The sequence below is a fragment of the Apteryx mantelli genome, chromosome 2 (genome assembly GCF_036417845.1).
Source record: "Apteryx mantelli isolate bAptMan1 chromosome 2, bAptMan1.hap1, whole genome shotgun sequence".
NCBI classification, from domain to species: Eukaryota; Metazoa; Chordata; class Aves; order Apterygiformes; family Apterygidae; genus Apteryx; species Apteryx mantelli.
Genome location: NC_089979.1, coordinates 131,970,180 through 131,983,126, shown reverse-complemented (window position 1 = coordinate 131,983,126; position 12,947 = coordinate 131,970,180). Strand labels below are relative to the sequence as shown.

The following is a 12,947-nucleotide window of genomic DNA, read 5'->3' as shown; positions in this document are numbered from 1 at the left end:
TTAGATCCAGATTTCGATATTGAAATGCCCTCATTGGCATGCAAATGACACTTTAACACATCCAAGTCTCTGGAAGAAGGCCATCTGTTTTGCTTTGTGGCTTTACACTAATAAACAAAAGGTAAAGTATATGGCAGGCGAGGAAATGAAAGAAATCGAGGCATTCGCGGGAGCCTTTGGAGACAGCCCTGCTCCTTTGCAAGATAGCTCGGCTCTTGATATGGCCGCCGCGCCTTGCAAGTCAGGGCTTGTCTCTTTTGACACTGAAGTGCAGAAAATTTCGTTGACTCTCTGCGGATCCCGCAAAGCAGAGCCTCCATAGGCAGCCGAGCCTCGGGAAAAGCAGGGCAGCGCTCCCCTGCAGATGTGCCGAGGAAAGGAGACGTTATGCGCGTTTGGGATAAAATTCAAGAGGCAGCAGTGACTCGAGACACCCCCGTGCAGCTGAACGTGTCTATGCTCCGTTCTGGGACCGGTCTCTCTACACACCCGCCTCCTCTCTCCCCGACCCAGTGTTCATTTGACACCTCTTGGGGATGGCTGATATTTACCTGCGAGAACTTGCTCTTTTTGGCAAAAAGAAAATTGGGGGGGGGGGGGGAGGAGCGGGGGAAGGATGGGATGGGAGTTTGCCAGAAACACACTGCCAGGCACCTGGGAGCCATCTCCCACCTTTCCAGCCGATCAGGCCCTGGAAGTGGCAGCCTGGAGGGGAAGGAGAGGGAAGCAGGACCAGCTTAGTGTCCAGGCTAATTAAATGTGCAGCCCTTAGCGAGGGGCCTGCGATGTGAGGAAAGACTGGCTGAAGACAGTTTCTGCTTTTGAATTGTGCTCTGTTTATAAAAGTGTCAACATCCATCTCGAGGTGAAAAGGTTAGCACTTGACCCAGGAAGTTCTCGTGTGTGTGCTTCAAAAATAGATCTGTATCATAAATTCCTCGCTGCTACAGTGGAGGGAGAGGAGGGCTTATATTTTCTAAAAATAATATTATTCGAGCATAGAAAAGGAAGAAGGTTGTGTTATGAATCAGACTGGACAGCCCGAGCTCTGAGTCCGGCAAAAAAAAAAAAAAAAGGAGTAATTTTGGGAGGTTCTTCCTCCCTTTCTCCCTTAGAAAGGCCCCATCAGAAGAAAATAATGGAAACTAAACTGCTGAGCCGAGTCGGTGACTCATCGGTGACGTCATGCAGAGGTACGCACACAAGGGATACCTGAAAGTTGAATATATTTATTACAGACATTATAAGGACCCGTAAATTCTGCCCTGGATTCCTTCAGTCCCAGAATCGCAGCGCCTTTGATGATTGTACAGAAAACGAGGAAGATAGTTCGCTCACACACGACAACTGATAGAACTCAGTGTACCTGGAGTACAGCAAAGCACTGTGCATCATGCAAACTTCCAGACACGAATCACATAAAATATACATTCATTTGGCCAGTCGTCACATTTACGATTAGGTTGAAAAGACATCGAGTTTAAAGGAGGGTTAATACGAAAATAGGAAGAGGTGAGGTCTTTGGGACAGTTATACCCTTCGGTTCTATATAATCCAGCACAGACTTCTGGCGGGAGGGGGAAGGGAAAGCACACCGGGTAAGGTTTACAAAACCTAGTGCAATTTAAGCCTTGTTTGTCACACTTAAAGAAATAGCGCTACTCTTTGAGGTATCTGCTTGAGCTTAACACGTTTAACTTGATACGGTTGTCTGTTTTAACAATATAAAATTGGATCCAGTTTTGCGAATGCACCCATCCTGCTTAACCTGATAATCTAAACGTCATTTCTAGAAAAATTTGTAAAAAGATAAAATCTCTCGGACAAAGTATTTACAAGCAACAAACTCATAGACGCGAACAAATAATACATTAAATTAAAGGATGAAAGTCCTATAAGTCGTGTAAACACTTCCAATAGTGCATCTCTTCGTGAGGTTATGTACCCTAGATAGCCTGTCTTTCACTCAGGGGAAACTCAAAGAAACGTCCTTGCAATGGAGGAGACAGACCCTTACGCATGTGCCAACGCACCTCCTCCAGCAAAAGGGGAGCAGAGAGAAAATGTCCTCTTGGCCCCGAGGCCCGGGGGTCGCGGGGCGCGGAGTGGGGCGCCCGCGGGCGCTCGGGACGGGCGGCTGCCGCGACGGGGAGGGCGTTTGGGGCACCGGGGCTCTGAAAGAGACCAACCAGCCAACACACACACACAACAGCGTTAAATCGGTTCGAGCTACGGTAGGGAGGCGGCTTGGGAGTCGGGGGTCCAAGCCGGGGGGGGAGGACGGGACTCAGGCGCGTCTCAGTTTGAGGTAGCAAGAGTGTCTGAGGTAGAGGAGGCTGGCGAGGCAGTGCAGGGCGACGAGCAGGACTTCTCTGACGACTCCTCCGCTTTCTCCTCGCATCCCGTGGGGGTGGCGGGAGAGATGGGTAGCAGCCCCTCCTTCTCTCTTTTCTTTTGCTTCATCCTCCGGTTCTGGAACCAGATCTTGACCTGCGTCTCGTTGAGTTGCAGGGAGGCTGCAATCTCCACCCTCCTGGCCCTGGTCAGGTACTTGTTGAAATGAAACTCTTTCTCCAGTTCTGTGAGCTGCTTGGTGGTGAAATTAGTTCTGACTGTGTTGGGCTGCCCAACGAAGCCGTACTCGCCAGCCTTTCCTGCAAAAGTGGACATTCAGCATTAAGTAAGCGCAAATGATTTATAGTCGACATAATCAATATGTCCACACCGGCTAAGCGATAGGGAGCAAGAACTTCTTAGGATAAGAGAGAAGCCCCGGCAGGGTGAGTGATGGAGTGCGAGGTGCTAAACCGGAGTCAGCCTCTAGTGTCAGAGGAAACTTGATAAGTGGTTTATGAATTACAAGAAATATGACCGCGGGAGGGGGGGCAGGCACAAGCAGCGCTGACTTGGAGCGTAGCGGGCAGACGGCTGCGGCTGCTCTCGGAGGTCGCGGGCGCTTTACCTGCAAAGCAAGCGGACGGGACACCTGTGCGCTGCCGGCCGCGGGGGCTGCGCTTGGCCTCGCCGTGGCTTTACCGACGGCAGAGAGAGAAACGAGCTCGTCCCCCTGCCCGGCCCGTCCGCCCTGAGGCCGGGGACTGACCTGTTTTGGGTGGGTTTCTCTTCACTTTCATCCAGTCAAAGGTCTGCGCGGGAGGCGAGGTCTCCGCGGACGAGGAGCGGGCGTTTTCCTGGTGGCTGGAGTGGAGAGGAGACAGGGCATGGTTGTAGGCGCCCAGCGGCAGGCTCTGCTGCTCCTGTCCGTAGGGGGGGTGCACGTACTGAGCGGGCCCCCCTGCGTAGCCCTGGTGCGGGTGCTGCGCGGCGGCGGAGGCGGAGAGGCTGCCCGAGTACACCGCGGGCGCGCAGGGGGGGAAGCCCGCGCCCAGCTCCGCGTCCTGCCCGAGGGGGTAGGGGCTGTACGCCGCGCCGAAGCCCTGCGCGCCGTACGTCGGGCCGCAGCCGGCGTGCGAGTAGGAGACCCCCAGGCCGCCGTGGGGCTGGTAGGCGGCGGGCTGGGCCGGGGGGTGGTGGTGGCGGTGGGGGCTGATCTGCACCCCGCGGCCCACGAGGAAGCGGTCCTCCCCGCTGCAGCTGCCGGCGCTGACGGCGCAGGGCTGGAAAGTTGTAATCCCGTGGTCGGGGTGGTAGGCGCGGCCGGCGCAGCCCCCCGCCTCGCCGCCGAGGACCGGGTACTCGAGGAAGGAGCTCATCCTCGCCGCGTCCCTCTGTCACGCCGCCGCCGGGTCTTCAACGTCCTGCGGGGCCGCGCCAACTTTCCCACTTCCTCCATGGGGCCGGGAGGAAAATGACACGAAGGTACAGCGAGCGGGGAGGCACGTGGGGGGCGGCAGCCAATGGCTGCGGCGCCTGCGGGACTTTCCCGGCTCCTGCCGCTGATAGATCGCCGCGTCGGGGGCATTTAAACGCCGAGCGCTCCGACGGCGCGGCACGGCGCGGCGCGGCGCCGCGGGGCAGCGCGGGGCGCCGCGGGGGGGCCCGCCCGCCGGGAGGGAAAAGCAGCGGAGAGCCTGGCGGCTGCGCCCGTGCCCCGGAGCCCACCGGCCGTCCCCTCGAGGGTGAGTGATGCCGCAGCGTCCCCGCCGACGGTGCCCCGGCGCCTACCCTGCTGTCGGCGCTGTCAGGCCGGCGGTCGGCACTCCCGACCCCCTTCCCGCCCCTCCCGGGCATGAGCCGCGGGGGGGCGGCTGGACCCGCGGCACGGGGGAGGCTGGGGCAGGCGCTGAGAGCATCAGCCCTGGGGACGGGGACGGGCCCGTGGATGGGGACGGGGACTCCCGCTGCTGCTGCCCGGCCGCAGAGCCCAGCGCGACGCGACGCCAAGAGTTAAAGGGGCTTGTCCAGCCGCATCACCAGGCGGCCGCGGACATTAGCATGGAAATGAGGCGCTTTTGGGACTGACGGCCATTGTGCTCGGCCGGGCCCCCCGGCCTCCCCCCCGCCCGCGTCCCCGCTCCCCCCGCACCTCCGCCGGGCTCACCCGCGCCAGCCCGCGGCTGCGGTGGGGGGGGGGGGCCTGTGTCAGGGGGACGGGCGATGCTCGCCACGCTGGCGGGGCCGGGGGCCCGTCTGCCGGCGCCGCTGCCGCCCCGCACGCCCCGAGGCCCGGGCGGGGGGAGGCTGCCCGGGGGGCGCAGGTCGCGGCCCGCCAGCCCGGGGCCGGGGCTGCGGAGCGGCGGGGAGGCGCAGCGCCTGCCGCCCTGTCCCCTTTGTCCCCGCTCCGCCACCCGGGCTGGCAGTGGCGGGAGGTGGCAGATGGCCAATGGCAGAGGCGGCCCCGGGACCCTTGGGAACCGCACTGAACATCGACTGAAACTTCCCTCTCCTCCCCTCCCCAAAAAAGGGTCCGTGGATAGAAAAGGAGGAAGGGCGGCTGGGAATTGGGTTGCGACCTCATATTCGCTTTACGTATGCAGAAGAAAAAAGGGGAGGTATAGATCGGGCATCCATCCGTCCCAGGGCACCTATCCATCTGTAGGGAGAGGGGACGGCACCAGCAAGCCGATTTCAGCACCCTTCAAAGAGGCGTCCTGCGAAATGTTAACCTAGGGGAGAGATAGACAGAAAGCAATATTCCCCACCGCCAGCAGCAACCCCATGAGGAGCTGCCTTCTGTACTTTTGCAGGTGCATTTCCAGACGGATCGTACATCGCTGTGTTCTCGTGCTTGATTGTTGCTTCTCTTCTGAAGCCCCAAAAGCTCCTCTACCCCGCCGCCTCTCCCTGCTCACAAACACACACACACACACACACACCCGCAAGCTCCTCCCATCTCCACTACAGCATCCTCTCCTGGGTGCAAGGCTCTCCTACTACTATTAGGTCAGCCCTTATCCCATTCCATCTCCAAGGCCTCTCCGCGGCCAGCAAAAACTGAAGGACTGTTTATTCATATGCCTTTAGTATTTCTATTTGCTTTCCTTTACTGCGCAGGCACAAATGGGTAAGAGCTCTCTGGAAAGGTTCAGTTTCTTAAACTCCAGAGGGGACGTGGCAGGGAGGAGTAGCAACAACACTCCAGAGGTATTTATGGAATTACACTGCACCTTTTTTGGCCGTGGTAACGGATGTAAACACATATATTTCATTATTGTAAAACAGTTGTGATAAATACTGCATAAGGCAGAGAAAAAGGCAGGCCACTGGGACTGTTTACTAATAAAAGAGCTGGCATCTTTTCAGGGCTTTTTTACAACAGCTGGCCAAGAAAAATTTATATTTTACTATAAATAGATCTGGTTTACCCCTAAATCCCGCCAAATTACAACACCTCTCTTACAGCCTCCTGCATCCCGGAATCTTCTCTTTTTTTTTTCTCCCTCTCTCTCGTTTTTTCGTGCCGTTCTGCCATTGTTCAGCCGTGCCTTTTGTTACATTGCCTCTCTCGCAGTGCTTCGGACTTTTCCTGCCAACACTGTGCGTGGGGGCAACAAAATAAGGAGGGCCAGAGCAGAGAGAAAAATCCCCCTCCACCTCCGGCCGAGCGGAGCTGCCCCCTCTCCGCGCCCAGAGGCGCCCGGCGCCCGGAGGGCCCCTCTCCCCGTCAAGCCCCCTTCGTCGCTCGCTCCGGGCCGGGGTGCAGAAAGCACCGTTTCCTGTCCAGAGCCGGGAGCAACGGGGGCAATTCCGGTGCTTAAGGCTTTTTCGTGGGAGATCTCGCATCCCCCCCACCTCCAGTGCCCCCGCTGTGGCCCCAGAGCTCACTGGGAGAGGCTTAGGCGACTCCTGATTCCTGAATCGCCCGATTTGTTTAAATTGAGTGTGAGAAAAGTTTAAATCTCATAGTGTATTTTTCTCTTTCCTTCCTTCCTTCCTTCCTTCCTTCCTTCCTTCCTTCCTTCCTTCCTTCCTTCCTTCCTTCCTTCCTTCTTTTTTTAGCGTTGTCAGTATCCAGAGATCTGGGCACAAAATAAATCCCAACCCATACGCGCACATTGCAATCCAATTTAAGCCAGTGCCACAGGAGTTAAAATACCGGTGAGGCTGCTTGCTTTCCGCAGAGCCGGGGCTGGAGCAGAGAGAAGGACAAGAAGCAGGGCCGAGGTTTCGCCGCGTCCGCAGCTCAGCCAAGCTGTTGTTTTAAAAGAGCAATAAAAATGAATTATGACTAAACGCCTTCTCACTTAATGGTTTTAGACGGGGATCCCCAGCCCGGCAAATACGTAAGAGGATTTTTATTTGTGCATGTGTTCCTGCAATTGATCTCTTTGATGACATTCTCATTCATAGAAAGAGTTTGATTTATGACTTTCGGAAGAATTGCGTCCAGCCCTTCCAGCTATAACCCACGCAGCTCCGCTCCACAACGTGTTGCAGAGCTGGCAGACGACACTCCTCGCACGGGCGGGCAGCGAAGTGCCTTCCGCAGCCCCGCGCTCAGCTGCGCTCTCGTATGTACAGGCACACTCACACTCACACTCACACACACACACTCACACACACACACACACGCAGAGGGACCAGCGATCCCTGGGGCCCCGCTCGCCCCCGGAGCGGGGAGCCCCCGGCTCGCATCTGTTGCTCGGCTTTAGCCCGCCAGACGCGGCTCACCCTGCGCCCCGGGCTCCGGCAATGCCGCTCAGCCAGTCGCAGGCAATTTGCTGGAGATTTTTTACACCCATCTTTGCTGCCTCAAGCAAAGAGTTGGGGAGCCCCGAGGAAATTTCAGCTCAGAAAGTAAGAGTTCCCCCTTTTCGTTATCAGCCATTCTCTTCGCAATCGGGTTTAAAGAGAAAATATCTTGCGCTGTGTCCGCGCACTTCCCCTCAAAAGAACTGAGTGGAGGGTACGATTCTCCCTAATGCTTTTTTCATGCTTTTATGACACCTTTTTTATTTAACAGGCAGTAACTTTATTTTCCTCTCTTTTTAGGGCTGTTTTCTTGGACCACTCAGCACGTGAGCACTAATCAAACGCATTCTCTGTGAGCTTTTATATTTTTAAGATATGCTTCCTGAAACAATTTGTTGGCTGCTAAGCACTGCATTCTAGAAAAATAGGGGGGGTGGTTTCGAAAAGAGCCCTTCGTGTATGTAACAGGCTAGTTTCTGCAGGAAGCACTTTTCCTACCGACTCTAGCTTATGTTTGTCTGCAAGAAAAAAGTGCGCGTTTATGCTTTCGTTACAGTTCAGAATATGCAAGCTTTGTATCGACACGGAGATAACATGCTGCATTTATATATTAAAAGGAAGAAGTAGCCATTTAAGTTGTGAAAGGTTTTAGTTTGTTTTGTTTCTTGTGAGAACCCTTGCAATAAAGAATTTGAACGTGTTTTTTCTCTCTAATAAGTGTACTAAATTGCCAAAAGGGGAGAGATCATAGTCAGAATGTTGGATTTTGATTATTAGTAAATTAATAATAGAAGGGAGGGGGAGAAATACCCGTTATGTTGTCAGTCTTGAAAGGAGAAAAAGGGAAAGAGAAAGGGAGAAAGAAAAAAAGAGAAAGCTCCTTGTAGCAAACAAGAATTTATTCTACCAAAAATAATTATGACAACGCATCCTAATGTAATACAAAAATAAAAAGAAAGTGAAGATACAATTCCTATATGATCACTTTCTTACAGACTTCATATATTGCTTTCATAGAAGGACCTAGAATGTGGCTAGGTTAAAATTGAACACAACTAAAACTTCATAAAAAACGGTAAAATGGCTCTCAAACACAGCAAAGGGAGGTAATAAACAGAAAATACTGACCGGAAAAATTGGGGGGGGGGGAATAAAATTAATTCACTGGAAAAATAAAGAAGAAGAATAAGGAGGAGAAGGCAGGACCCTTGAGAGGACGTCTTTAATTTCTCAGTAATTCAGATGCTGCAAGTCAATTGTGGTGAGTGTGTCTGTAAAAAAGTCAAAACTGTCAGCAGAAATGTCTACGGGACTGTCCAGAGATCCTGGCAAACTGGGGGAAACTGCATCTGAAAGCTGTAGACAGGAATCTGCGGAGAAAACGCTAAAGTCCTGTAAAGAAGGGACATCTAGGGCCTCAGGACTGTCATTGTTTAGGCCAGCTGCACAGTTCTGGGCCATTGTTGAGAGGCAGTTTTGAACAGTGGGTGACTGATGTTGAAAATGTTTCAGATTTTTCTCATTGCTTGTTAAAGGCGAAACGGGGAAACTTTGGGACTCTCCATTGTGCACATGGGGAGCCTGCTGCTGAGACAGTGCATTCTGCTGGAAAGTGTAACCTTCCCTTTCCAAAAGAGCGCCGGAGACATTGCTGAGGGCTTGCTCAAAGAGCGATTTCTCCTCCTCCTCTTCTTCTGCTGCTTTCTCCGGGTCCTCTAAGCTCTTAAATTTCCCCTCACTGTTTTGGTTCTCCTTGCACTGGGTCTGTCTCTTGTGCTTCATCCTTCTGTTCTGGAACCAGACTTTGACTTGTCTCTCAGTCAAATCCAGCAAAGCTGCAATCTCAACCCTCCTTGGTCTACAGAGATACTTGTTGAAATGAAATTCTTTTTCTAGCTCCAAAAGCTGGGTGTTGGTGTAAGCCGTCCTCAGCCGCCTAGATCCACCGTTACCACTATCAGGGATTTCAAGGGGATCTGTTAAAAAAGAAAAAGAAAAAAAAAGAAAAAGAAAAAGAAAAAGAAAAAGAAAAAGAAAAAGAAAAAAAAAGAAAAAGAAAAACACCACCACCACACACACACACAGCCCAAAACACCACCACCAGATCAGCAAAAGCAAAAACACACACACGCACACACAAAACAGATAAATGCACAGATTGAATTTCAGCATCCCAAGCACATTGCATCCCGGGGCGGGGAGGGAGTGCTCTCTCCATCTCTCCCTGCATATGTGTCTCTATATCTATATGCCTATATAGCATAAAATAACAACTGCAACAAAATGGCCGCCTTTGGATGCAGTAAACCCATTGTGTTGCACTGCTGAGCGTCCAGTGCTGCGTACCCCTCAGCCACCTCCGTAAAATTATTGCCTCCGGCTCCCCAACCTCCCCACACCAGAGCAAACTTTATATTAGCCATAACACAATTTATAATTAATGCATCAGCTGCTTAGCTGAGCGGGAGCAATCTATCACTCTTCATTACTGTCAAATATCCTAACTCTAGGACAGCGAGACAAGAGAGGTCAGCTCCAACTCAAATAAATCATCCCACATTAAACAAGTTTGGGGAAAGTTTGGGTTTGCGCAGAGCCCCGCCAGCACCTTCCTCGCCTCCCGCCCGCCCCTCGGCCTCTTCCCCAGCGAAGTTGAGGGGATGCGAGAAGCCAATAAAGCGGCACGGAGGGGAAGGCGAAAAGTCTTTGAACTGACCTTTGTGGCTCAGGCAGGCTGGTCCAGCGGCTGAGGCGGAGGCCGAGGCGGGCGGCAGCGCGGATCGCTTGGACGCCTTTTTCTCTTTCATCCAGGGGTACTCCGGGGGCGGCGGGGCGCCGGCGGGGCCCGGGCTGCCGCTGCGGCCGCGGGGGCTCGCCTTGGGGCGGCCGCCGCCGCTGTGGCGCGGGTGGCTGCTTGGGTTCAGGCTGGGGATGGTCTGCTCAAAAGGAGGAGGAATCAGTGTCGAGTGTGAAAGCGTCGAGTTCTTGATTGATGAACTTTGAAATGTATCACCGACAGGGGGAAAAGATGTCAGGCACTCAGCAAGCGATGGCTGACTATTGATAAAACCAATCTCTCGCTCAAATTCGAAATTCATGGCCTTCAACTCGCAGCCCCCGTGGAGAAAAAGTTCCCTCGGATTTAGGGGGCTTGGGGGGGGGAAGGCCCAGGAAAAAGGAGAGAGAGAAGAAAAAAATATATCATAGAAGATCGCTGGTGGGGTGTTTTTTTTCTAATTCACTGATTACAGCCGTATGGGGACCGTGCTACTATTAAACTATTGAATTCATGGAGACAAGGTTGAAATTGGACCGAATTGGCTGTCACATGATTGCCTCTGCCCAATGACAATTTGGGCTTTAATCAAAAGAAGCCACTGTCTGTTTGATTGATCCAAAAAAGTCGGGAAGGAACGCCTCATTGGGGGCCAGAAAGGCTTTATTTACACTTTTTTTAAAGAGGGAAATGATATCTCTAGTATCTATCCCCTTGGCGTCCTAATGTGAAATGATGTGGGGGGGTGCGTGTGCGTGTATATGTTTGTGTGAGAGGCTGCGAGTATGTGTGTGCGTGTGAGTGTGTGTGTGTGTGAGTGTGTGTGGCTGCTTGTCCTGCAGCCTGCTGCCTCCCTCGCCTCCACCCGCACACTCTTCTCTCATTGTTTGGGACTGTCAGGAAAACGCTTTGCACCTCACAAATCATTTAAGCACCTCAATCTGACGCCTTGAGTCATTAACAAAGTAATCCATTAATCTTCAAAGTTTTGACACCGCCAGGCCCCCACATAAGAAGTTGCACCCAGGCAGGAGTCTGAAGCAGAGAATACTGATTTTTTCCTAGGGAATAGCACTTCCTCCAAAACTAGTTTATTGCTCCCGAGTAAGCCTCGGTGTGTTGCTTTTCTTTCCTTTTTTCTTTTTTGTTTTCTTTCGCTTTTTTTTTTTTTTTTTTTTTTTGGTTATCGGGTGTACAGTATGGAGAACAATTGGCCGCCGATGCCCGAGCCATTGTTTAACAGGATCTTCCTCAGCAATCTTGCTTCTAGGGGAAGAGTCACATAGGCAGCAGCCCTTGTGCTTCATGACTTCCCTCTCCAGTTGGCTTTCCGGGATTGGACCGTAAAACATACCTTAGGAGTATTTCTCTGGGCGAGCCAAATCGCGAGGCTGCAAAAGCGTCTGGCTGTTGACTCTTAAAAAAAAAAAAAAAAATCCTGTGCCTTAGCTTGCAAACGATACTCCCGTCTGATGGCATAATTTGCTTAATAACCGTAGTAGGCTGGGTCTGGTGAGTACTTTCGATTACCAAGAAATATATGGGCTGGTAGCGGGTTTGTTTTCACAGGGCTAGGCAGAGCAAAATTGCTGCAGGGGTTATAACTTGAGGCACGGCACTCGCCTCCCAAGCCTTGGCTCTCTTTACCGTCGTTTCCATTTGCCCCTGCTAGGGCGAGGCAAGTCCCGAATTTGGATGTTTCGGGCACAATTTTCCAATCAAACAGAGGCGAGCGGGAGAGCGATGACAAGGATGGCCAAAATCATGAGCTCGAGGAGTCCTGTGGCCAGCGGAGCTGCGCCGCCAGCGCGGCCGGGGTCTGCCGTCCGCGGAGCGCAGGCCGGTCGCGGTGTCCGGCGGGCGGGTGCGCGGGCAGAGCGCGGGCGGTGTAGCCGAGCCGGTCTCCGCGTCCTCATGGAGCCAGGCACCATCGCCAGGGCGATGCCTTTCCGTCCCTCTATATTTTCGGAATTGCCGTAAAGGGATCGGCAAGCGTCTTCTTAAAAAAAAAAAAAAAAAAAAAAAAAAAAGGAAAGAAGGGGGAAAAAAAAGGAGACCCCAAGCACTCAGCGGATCAGTCTACGTCCAGACTGCACGAATTGCATTTAAAAAATCGGTTTTAAGTTAATGCACGCACAAGATGTAGTATATCTGCGAAGGCATTGGAGAGAGGGGGAGGGGAGGGGCTGGGAGGCATTAAATGGGCTTTTTGGTGGTTGCTTGTTTAAATAAAATATAGAACGAGACTTGTCATTTAATCCTTCAAAAGGGATGCCTTACAAATATCGATGCTGTTGGAAAATGCGAGGGGTTTAATTTTCTTGCTTTTAGTCCAAACAAAGCTCTGGTGGTGTCTGCGTGCGATCAATCTTGGCCGCCAAAAGGTTTGACAGCTACTGGCCCTTAAGAACACATTTAAAGCTTCTTGCTCCTTCCAAGATCAAATGTGGCCGAGAAAAGAGGCAGAGCAAGAAACGCAAGTAAACAAGAAAAAAAGCTGCTTTTAAAATATGCTGGCAGAGGACTGTTCTCCTGCCTGTGGGAAGAGCCCGTTTTTATTTTGCTTCTCAGTGCCTACCTTGGGGTCGGGCTTTTCTTTTTCTTTTCTTTAATTTTTTTTTCTGGAAAATATTGGGATTAACAGCAGGATGACAAATAATAAAGAGAGAGGTTTGGACTTTAACCAGGCTTTGTGAGTAAAACCTGTGTGGGTGTCTCTATTCTGCACATTTATTTCTTGTGGTCAGTCTAATACAAAAACCACCTGGAACAAAACCTTTGGAGAGGGGACACGAAATTCTTGGGCAAATCAATTACTTCTGCCTCCAGAGAGATCTTTTAATCGGTCGAATTTTAAATGCAAAGATACAGATTCTTATATGTAAGGTACAGACTCTGAAAAAGGGGTAGGATATGCTTTCTGAAAAGACGGGGACAAAATCGCCTCTATTTTCCTTCTTCAGAGTGGGAGGGGAGTGAAACTCCAAATTCCTTCTCTTTGAACATTTTCGTAAATGTAATTCATGGTGCTAAAGTAGGCACACATTAAGAATTCACCGATTGTACGGTTACCTTTTCT

At 52.1% G+C, this 12,947-nt stretch overlaps 2 protein-coding genes and 1 long non-coding RNA gene across 8 annotated transcripts in view; 1 reads left to right on the top strand and 2 right to left on the bottom strand.

The window, feature by feature from the left end:
- Window positions 1-1,219: 1,219 nt before the first annotated feature.
- Window positions 1,220-3,799, bottom strand: HOXA1 (homeobox A1). The gene is made up of 2 exons (XM_013941504.2): window positions 3,104-3,799; window positions 1,220-2,654 (listed from the first exon to the last, which is right to left on the bottom strand). Exons 1-2 carry the CDS (start codon window positions 3,711-3,713, stop codon window positions 2,299-2,301), a joined length of 966 nt encoding a protein of 321 aa, XP_013796958.2. The 5' UTR covers window positions 3,714-3,799; the 3' UTR covers window positions 1,220-2,298.
- Window positions 3,800-3,924: 125 nt separating this feature from the next.
- Window positions 3,925-7,897, top strand: LOC136991290 (uncharacterized). 2 transcript variants are annotated; one of them, XR_010883483.1, is made up of 3 exons: window positions 3,925-4,079; window positions 5,455-5,544; window positions 6,751-7,897. It is a non-coding gene; the product is annotated as an uncharacterized lncRNA (long non-coding RNA). The 2 variants fall into 2 exon arrangements; XR_010883484.1 differs by lacking the exon at window positions 5,455-5,544 and adding an exon at window positions 4,981-5,147 and having other exon boundaries at window positions 3,928-4,079.
- A 76-nt stretch (window positions 7,898-7,973) lies between these two features.
- LOC106483458 (homeobox protein Hox-A3) overlaps window positions 7,974-12,947 on the bottom strand; it is a 79,967-nt gene continuing 74,993 nt past the window's right edge. For all 5 annotated transcript variants that reach the window (XM_067291572.1, XM_067291571.1, XM_067291573.1 and 2 more), the window contains 2 exons: window positions 9,809-10,242; window positions 7,974-9,068 (listed from right to left, as the gene is read on the bottom strand). In XM_067291572.1, the coding sequence (XP_067147673.1) occupies window positions 8,323-9,068; window positions 9,809-10,242 (1,180 nt within the window). In that variant the 3' untranslated portion in view covers window positions 7,974-8,322. The remainder of the gene's footprint in view (window positions 9,069-9,808; window positions 10,243-12,947) is intronic.